Below are 9,401 nucleotides of genomic sequence, written 5' to 3' on the forward strand. Positions count from 1 at the left end.
CATACAGACAACCAAACGCAGCAGTCTTAGCCTCCGTGACCGCCAACTTCGCCTCCCTCCTAGCTACCTTATACCTCTCTATGTTCGCTCTCCTCTCCTCCTCGTATATGATCCCTACTAACCTTAGGTCCACCACCTTCATTTCTTCACTTTACTTTGGATCACTTCATTCCACCACCAGTTACCTTTGTGCCTGTCAGGGTAACTCTTCAAGATCCCTAACACCTCTTTCTCCGCCTCCCTAATATAGTTTGTCGTCGTCGTCCACATAGGGCTCGCGTACCCACTACTCCTACAGGCTTCCAAAGTTGATAACCTCCCCTCCAACTCCTGATCTTTATCCTTAGTCAAGGCTCCCCATCTTATCCTCGATCATCCTCATACCGACCTATTTTTCCTCTTTATTAGGATATCGACGTCCATCACCAAGAGCCTATGCTGCGTCGCGAGGATATCCCCGGGGATAACCTTGCAGTCCTTACACAACCCTTTATCACACCTCTTGAGGAGGATGTAGTCAATATGGGTCCTCACCACTGTACTTTAGAAAGTAACCAAATGCTCCTCCCTCTTCGGAATACTAGAGTTCGAAATCACCAGCTCAAATGCCTCAGCAAAATCCAACAGCGAAATACGTCCTCCGTTCCTAGCCCCAAAGCCGAAGCCGCCATGCACATCGACATAGCCATCAGTAGTTGACCCAATATGACCATTGAAACCCCCTCCTATAAATAACCTCTCAGCAGGCGGTATACTACGCACAATCTCATCCAACCCTTCCCAGAAGTGCTTATTAACCTCCTCATCCAAGCTTGCCTGTGGCGCGTAAGCACTAACTACATTTAGAGTTCACTCTCCAACCACTAGCTTAATAGTCATTAATCTATCACTCACCCACCTGACCTAAACAATTCAAATCTTTACTAATTAATTTATTAGTAATTTTAGAAATTTTCATCTATTTTTTTAAAAAGTTTTGGTTGCATTTATAGCTTTTTAGACGCATTTTAGATCACATAAAATCACAAATAAATAATGTTTTGTCCTTAATTACGCATTTTAGGATATTTTATTGCATAATTACATAATTAATTAGGTCAATTATTAAATTAATTGGTTAATCATTCAGCTAATTGATTAAAATGGCTACAAGTGCAATTAGGTTTTAATAAATAAGTAAATCAAGATTGGCAATTTAGTTAACAAACATGACAGCCAAAACTGAGGCCCCAATGTTCAAATTCAGTAATCTAACTCCAAAAGACACAATCTGAATCCGTCTGCCCGACCCGATCCAAGCCTCCGTTAAACGTTACAAAACGACATCCTCTTGCACAAAAATGGCATCGTTTCATTTAGTCTATTTACAATAAAATAATCCCTAAAATCAAATTCCCTCATTTCACGAAACCCTAATTACTTTTTCCTTCCACACTCACAACCACCTCACAATCCCCTTGCCATCCTCTGCTATTTTCACCACCGTGTACCGCCGCCAATGGTGGTCAAGATCACCAAAAACCTATACCAAAACACTCCTCTCCACATCCCCATTTCAAATCCACAAACCAAATACCTAATTCCTAGTCGATTCCCTCGAATTTGAGAAAGAAGTGTAAAAATCCAACAATTTTCCTCCCCTTTTAAAATTCTTGGAGTTTCGGCCACCACCACAATTAAAATATCATACCAACCTACTGATCTCTTCAAGATCTGTTGATCTTCATTATTTTCAGACATATATTTTGGTCCCCAGAATCTGACAGGGTCACCGAAAAGCTTCATTGTCTCTGATTTTCATATGCATGACTCAAATAACTCTTTTTATGTAGGCATGGTGCCAAATTGTTTACTCAGGTTTGCCAGAGTTTGGAGTTTTTGCACCTGTTGATATGAAAAGCTTGTTTCACCATCAGTCTATTGCTATGTTGTTATTCCTTTTTCTTCTATTTTATAAGTTTAAGTTGTGTGTTTTTTGTTCACTGTCCTTACTCAATTTTCATTTGTTATCTTGCTCATTCTTCTTCTTCTTATTCTTCTTCTTCTTCTTCTTCTTCTTCTTCTTCTTCTCCTCCTCCTTTTCCCTCCTCCTCCTCCTCCTCCTCCTCCTCCTCCTCTTCTTCTTCTTCGTCTTCTTCTTCTTCTTCTTCTTCTTCTTCTTCTTCTTCTTCTTCTTCTTCTTCTTCTTCTTGTGTTTGTGTTTTAGTTGACATGATTAATTTGTTTGTTCGTGTGATTTTGAATTTGTTTGTTGCACGATTAAGTTGAATCATGTTTTAATAGAGTTTAGTTTTTATTTTTGACATGTTTCAGGTTTGAGTGTGTCCGGATTGAATTGAAGTTTGTTGGGCTCTATATTATTTTGGGCTAAAGGGTGTTGGTTTCCGCCGGTCAACCAAAATGACCACCAATTAGAAAAGATTTATGGACTGAGCCCATTTTGAGGTAGCCATCCTGTCTCCATCCCTTTCTGAATAGACATTAAGCTGGAAATTAGAAAAGTGAAAGGGAAAAAGGGTTTTAGGGGGAAAATAGTACAACTTCCTGGCTAGTACAACCGTTACTAGTTTTTTCTTGGTTTTGAAAAAAAATAAGGTTTTAACTGGAGGTTAAAGAGGTAAAAGGTGAAATCTTAAACTCCAAAGAAAGAACCTATAAATTTGATCTATTCTCTCATTTCACAAATAAATATTTTCACATGAGGGAGTGTAATGACCCGACCGGTCGTTTTGAGCTTTAGTATTTCGTTCAGTAGTTTGAGGTCTTGAGTGGCTTCGTATTGTGTATTATGACTTGTGTGCATGGTCGGATTCGATCTTCGGATCTTTGGGGATCTATTTTGATGAGTGATTCTCAATTTAGAGGCTTAAGTTGGAAATGTTGATCGAAGTTTGACTTTTATGAAAACGACCTCAGAATGGTGGTTTGATGACTCTGGTAGGTTCGTATCATAATTTTGGACTTGGGCTTATACCTGGAATCGAATTCGGAGGTACGTAGGTTGATTTGTGTTGTTTTGCTAAAAGTTGGCAATTTAAAGTCTTAGAAGTTTGATAAGTTTGACTATAGGTTGACTTTATGGCTATGAGGTTCAGAATTTGGTGTTGGGACTTTGAATAGGTCCATTGTTTTCACGACCCAAATCGGAGGGCCGCGACGGGCACTCAGTGCCTTACTCAATCGAGTACCAACATAACGTATCTTTCTTATCATACCATCATGGATAAATAGGCCAGAAGGGCCTTCATGAGATAACCATAATAAAATATGAGGGAATACTCGACATAGGACGACCCAACATGATATACAAACTTATACATGTGACATACAGGCCTATAAGGCTGACATGTTCATCTGTACACTCAAAACATAGGCCGACAAAACCATAGAATTATCCATATATATGGCATCTGTCTACAAGCCTCTAAGAGTACATATACGTCATAAAGTTTGGGACAGGGCCCCTCCATACCAATCATACATGTCCAAATCATACTGACCAAATAGGCAACTCCGTAGCAAGTGGAGCGCACCAACACCTTTCGCTGAGCTGATAGCCTACTAGGAGGACTATCAAACCGTATATCGGGACCTGCGGGCATGAAACACAGTGTCCCCAATCAAAATGGATGTCAGTACGAATAAAGTACCGAGTATGTAAGGTCGAAAAGCAAAAATAAGAAAAGTAATGCAAAGAGAGATAGAGAAGATACAACTTGGAACATCTGGGCATCATTATCATCATATCGTACCCGACCGTAATAGGCTCGATAAAAATGTACCCGGCCATCATAAGGCTCGGTAGAATCGTACCCGGCCACGTGGAGCTTGGTAAAACCCAACTAATCAGTGGTTGCACAATAGGTGCCATACCCGGTCGACTATAGCGTGACTCGATAGAGAAAATAGATATATATATATATATATATATATATATATATATATATATATATATATATATATATATATATATATATATAATGCATGCTGAACTCATGGAATCATGTTCTAAACCTTTCAGAGTGACGTAAGGTCGTTTCACTTTCGATTAACGTTATGGATATCATACCATCAATATGAACCTTAATAGAATTCAAGCATCATACATACATGCTTAGAATATCTTTATAAGGAAAGAACAACATGGAAAACCTTAGTTTTTAGTAGTAGATCCGTTATGAAATATTATATCGTTTACATTCATTTCACTTTAGATCATGCCAAAAGAAAGAAAGAAGTGCCTTAACATACCTTAGCAATCTTCTCTCCAATCGTCAACCAAGCTCAATATGATCTTCTTACGTCTACAATGAGTAAACCGACTTTGTCATTATCATATAAGTATTGTAACTCTCATATTTCGAAACCAATATTCTACAAGAAAAATGATAACACCTCCCCTATTTGTACTACATCCCATAAGTTACTAAAAGTCAGCAAACAGCCCAAACAACAACACTATAATTCACAATAAGCTCTTCGATTACTTCAACAACCATTTTGAGCGGTAAGCTCGATTTACGATTAACAAAATATAGTTTGAATTCAATTCCTCTTCCAAGAATCTTCCTACAACATATATAACATCATACCTATTCTTACCATATCATTTTCAACCTAAAACATCGTAAGAATAATCTTCAAAAATAGTCCACACACCTAGCACCTTAACCTTTGTCGTCAACCTCTTATTTTTCATGTTATCTTCTTCAATCAGCTTAATCACCACATATATAATCTTAACAACATCATAAATAATATTATATAACTATTTATAACAATTTTCAGCCACAACAAACTATATATATAGCCTCAACACAACCCACAAAAAGAGATAACGATTCCTTATGCTATGTCAATTACTATCTTGTAGATTTCCTCTCAAACAACTCAACCAACACATGATTAACCGTAAGAACAACCAAGAACATGATTTATTTACCTTAGGAAGTAGATACAACTTGAAATCCCCAGCTGATGTAGCTCACATTAACCCTCAATCACACCACAACACTATAAGAGTCGTATTCTCTTCTTGGATCCACTTTTGTGTTCAAGCTGGTGTGTAAACACTTGTATTTCTCCTTGAAACTATAAAACATATAAAGGAGAGACTTATTATTACCTAAATAATCAATAAAAACACGAAATTTAAGGATACTTCACTTGAAGAATCCTCCAAAACAGCCACAATAACAAGGAAGCGAAACTAGCAATCAATTGGGGTTTCTCGGCACTAGAATCACTTTGGAAGACTTGAAATCGCCTAGGGTTAATATGAAAACCTTGAGAGATTATTATACAGAATTTAAAACACTTTACAAAACTCACCACACGAACTGGAAGCACACCAAAATCAGCAACCACAAGAAGAACAAGAAACTCACTAGCGCCACTGGATTCCCGACACTTGATTTTTGTTGTTTGCCCTTGGTTTGGGTCTTGGATCATGAGAGAACTTTGAGATAAAGTTTTTAGGTGTCTAGGGTATGAAGAGAGTGAAACAGAATGAGTTAAAATGGGCTTTAGGCATCACATATATATCAAGATATCTCAACCGCCTAAGTGGGTCCCATAGGGAGCTGCTTGCAGTCTCGCAAAAACGCAAATATCTCTCTACTCCAATGTCGTATCGACAAGAATTTTAATGAGTTAGAAACTAGACTTGTAGAGATTTAATTTGGTAGGTGGATAATCCCATAATTACAAGTAAATTGGGATAAAAGCTCAGCTACATTTGACCTAATGTTCAGCACATTTATGAATGTAACTTGTGATGACCTTTGCCAACTTTTGTTCCACAACTCGCTTGACATCAAAACATAATACACGACTATCATAAGACTAAAATAACTCATAAAATAACCTCCTTACAATGTTAAGCACCCTAGTCTCACCCCAAAAGTACATGTTATAACATTCCCAACTTGTCGACTTTCGACGAAACTTATTTCCTTCGATTCGTTTAGCTTCTAAGCCTTCCAACCCTCTTTGTACTTATTGTTCATGATCTTAAATATTTATAACCTCCAAGGTAACATAATTAACTTAATTTATGTACTTTCAAAATTGGTTTTATTTCAAAGCTTACATTAATTGGCTTACGACGTACACGAAAACATGGGGTGTAACATCATTCACCCCTTTGGAATATTTATCCTCCAATGTTGACGGTTGTGCTTATCAGTATCGTAACCTATAGCTTTTATGAATACTTTAATACTGTACTTGCCATATAGGCAACTGTTCTGTGAATAAATCTTAAGGCCAGGGCATTCCCCCCGTTAGGCCTCTTTCTCACACCACAACTTGTGGCCGGAATTCTTCCAATATCGTAACTGGTGCTACCTTCTATCATGCAGCCTGTACGACTCTGACCTTGTTTGTGTTCCTATGCGACTCTTCTCTCCTTTTTCCTTCAACTTTTAGCCAATCTCTAGGCCTCACTTTGTGAACATATACATAACTGTGAAAAGTTGTCCCTCTAGTAATTTATAGGTTGTTAGATCTAAGTTGATTTTAATAATGCAAAATAACGAAATACACTTTATGTACAGAAACAGTCCTTGTGCAATGGAAGAAAAGCATAGAAGAATCAAGACAAAAAAAGAAGGAGTAGCGGAAAATCAAAGGCAAAATCAATCAAGGATTTGGTGTGAGATTAAGGATGATATTATAGGAAGGACCTCAATCAATGAAAATCAAGGGCACAAAATTATGCACTGAAGATTGTTTCATATAAGGATGTCAATCGAAGTAGGAATCAAGGGATTTGATTTGATAATGGAAATATCCTCTCAACAAAGAAAGAAAGAAAGCAAGACCACAAGTCAAGGCGAATCAATAGAAGAAATATTCTATACTTGAAAAGAATCAATCTACGATTCCTTTCTGAGATCAACTCCCTTGGGTTTGCAGTTTCTCAAGATTCACAAGACATGAAGGCCTCACGAAGTATAAATACCCACTGCACCAACTTTGAAGAAATATACTTTGAACTAACCACTATCACTCTTTTTGTTCTACTCCAAACAAGAATTCCAGTTCACTCAAGATCTACTGTGCAATTAGTGAGAGAAGAAAAAGAGAAAAACACTAGTGAGGCAATGTATCAAGAAGTGGGAAGTGACATAGTGATTAAGCTGTTGGTGTAAAACTACATCAAATATCTTGTATCAAGAAACTTCAAATACTGAAAGAGAACACCCTTGCAACCCAAGGGGACTGGACGGAGGATTCACATTGAATCCAAACTAATATAAAAATTCTGGTGTCTTTAATTCATGCAGTTTATTTATGATTTATTTATATTCTGTTCTTACCTTCCGTCGACTAATTAGTAAATTAATCAACTACTTAGGGTATAAAAAGAAAAATTGACAATTCACCCCCTCTTGTACTTTCAATTGGTATCAGAGCAGGTCTCACACTTTTATCTTTTGCTTAACAGTTAGTGAGAAAAGATCATGTCAAACCAAGTAACTATTGGAGCGCTCTTTCAAGAAGGGACATCGCAAGTAAGGCCACCGTATTTCGATAGACAACACTTCTTCTACTAGAAAGTGCACATGGAAATTTATGCAAAATCCTATGATGTCAAAGTATGGTGCGTTATCAAAAAGAGAAATTATACACTGCCAGTAGCAGCTCAACTACCCTCTGATCCTGAAGATATAGAGGAATACAGCAAATGGTTTTCGTTCAAGTTAATGCTAAGGCACGAAGCTTGCTTTATAATGCTATAAGTGGAGAAGAGTATGAGAAAATTTCAAGTTGCGATACCGCCAAAGAAATGTGGGACAAACTGGAAGTTACCTATGAAGGAACCAGCAAAGTGAAAGAAACTCGGATAAACCTGTTGGTTCACGATTATGAACTCTTCCAGATGAAAGAAGGAGAATCCATTGAGGAGATGTTTGCAATATTCAGAAAAATTATTGGTGATCTGAAAGCCTCTGGTAAACCTTGCTCAAGTGGTGATCAAGTTCGAAAAATCATGAGAAGCTTGCCTACCACATGGCAGACAAAAGTAGTTGCACTTGAATCTCAAGATCTAGACAAATATGATGAACTACGAGGAGATCTTATAGCATTTGAGAAAACCCATATGAAGAAAACACGTCAGGAAGAAAAGAAGAAAACAAATGCTTTCAAGACGACTATTGAAGGACCTGAAAATGATATTGATGATGATCCAGAAGCTCTTGAAGAAGAAATTGCCATTGTATCAAGAAATATGAATGGATTGATGAGAAGATACAAAAATACAAAAAAGGGAAGGATGACATCTAGACAAACCAGGCAATACAATGAACAAGACAAGAAGGATGGAAAGTGTTTTGAGTGTGGAAGGTATGGCCATGTTCAAGCTGAATGCCCCGACCTTAAAAGAAAAGTCTCCAAACGGTTTAATAAAAACAAATCCTTCAGAAGTTGGAGTGATGAAGATAGCTCATAACATGAAAAAATAGCAAATCTATGATTCATGACTATTTTGGAAAATGATATGAACAAATATTCTGGTTGCTGGACTGATAAAGATGTATCAGACGATGAATGCAAAGAAGACACTGAAAATTGTTTCATGGCACGAGGTGAAGTAAGCAAGGTAAGGCCCTATAACTATGATATATGTAATGAATTGTAGGATATCCTTGAACTTACCCTAAAGGAGTCTAAAAAAATGTTGAATGAATTAAATAAACTCAATAGGGAGAAGAAGAACTGGGAACTTAATCTTGAAATCTGTGAAATCGAAAGAGATGTGCTTCAAGATAATGTTCAGGAATTGCAGATGCAACTGAATGGCATGTGCAAATCCACCAATTACAATTCTGTCAAGTCTAACTAGTGACTTATAAGTCAACTGGAAAAAGGTCCGATTAGGATTGAGTCCACAAGTACTAACATAAGTCATAGATCAAAAACTGGATCAACCCCCGTGTGTCATTACTGTAACAAGGTTGGACATAAATATTTCTTTTGTATATTTCGTAAACCTAATGTTTCAGGATGGATTTGGAAATCCAAAAATAACACTGATTCCAGTAGAACTAACCAGCAAGGACCCAAGCAACCTTGGGTGCCTAAAAGAAGGTGATAATTCTATTTTGCAGAAACACCACAGAACGAGTTGCAAAGGAAAATAGTATTAAGACAGTGTGTGTGTTCCAGTCACATGACGGGTGACAAAAATCAGTTCAAAGAAGTCACAAAAATAAATGAAGGAAATGTCATATTTGGTGATGATTCAAAAGGAAAGATAGTTAGAACTGGCACAGTTCCATTCAACAATAATTGTGATATTAGAGAGGTATATCTTATAGATGGACTCAACTACAATCTCTTGAGTATAAGTCAGCTATGTGATTCGGGATACGAAGTAAAATTCATGAAAACAG

The 9,401-nt window shown here is 37.2% G+C and overlaps 2 protein-coding genes across 2 annotated transcripts; one reads left to right on the forward strand and one right to left on the reverse strand.

The window, feature by feature from the left end:
• Nucleotides 1-543: 543 nt before the first annotated feature.
• On the reverse strand, nucleotides 544-1,785 carry LOC138898770 (uncharacterized). The gene is made up of 2 exons (XM_070184867.1): nucleotides 1,695-1,785; nucleotides 544-836 (listed from the first exon to the last, which is right to left on the reverse strand). The coding sequence occupies exons 1-2, from the start codon at nucleotides 1,783-1,785 to the stop codon at nucleotides 544-546; spliced, it is 384 nt and encodes a 127-aa protein (XP_070040968.1).
• Nucleotides 1,786-7,690: 5,905 nt separating this feature from the next.
• On the forward strand, nucleotides 7,691-8,851 carry LOC138898771 (uncharacterized). Its single transcript, XM_070184868.1, has 2 exons — nucleotides 7,691-8,352; nucleotides 8,713-8,851. Exons 1-2 carry the CDS (start codon nucleotides 7,691-7,693, stop codon nucleotides 8,849-8,851), a joined length of 801 nt encoding a protein of 266 aa, XP_070040969.1.
• Nucleotides 8,852-9,401: the final 550 nt, after the last annotated feature.

Source organism: Nicotiana tomentosiformis, chromosome 9 (genome assembly GCF_000390325.3).
Source record: "Nicotiana tomentosiformis chromosome 9, ASM39032v3, whole genome shotgun sequence".
Classification (NCBI taxonomy): Eukaryota; Viridiplantae; Streptophyta; class Magnoliopsida; order Solanales; family Solanaceae; genus Nicotiana; species Nicotiana tomentosiformis.

Excerpts from the sequence above, each read along its gene's own strand:
- LOC138898770 (XM_070184867.1), bottom strand. The coding sequence starts at position 1,785 with ATGAAGCTTTTCGGTGACCCTGTCAGATTCTGGGGACCAAAATATATG. Across the intron at positions 837-1,694 it reads GATCTTGAAGAGATCAGTAG|TTAGTGCTTACGCGCCACAG; the intron begins GTTGGTATGATA and ends CTCTAAATGTAG.
- LOC138898771 (XM_070184868.1), top strand. The coding sequence starts at position 7,691 with ATGGTTTTCGTTCAAGTTAATGCTAAGGCACGAAGCTTGCTTTATAAT. Across the intron at positions 8,353-8,712 it reads AAGTGTTTTGAGTGTGGAAG|GGAGAAGAAGAACTGGGAAC; the intron begins GTATGGCCATGT and ends TAAACTCAATAG.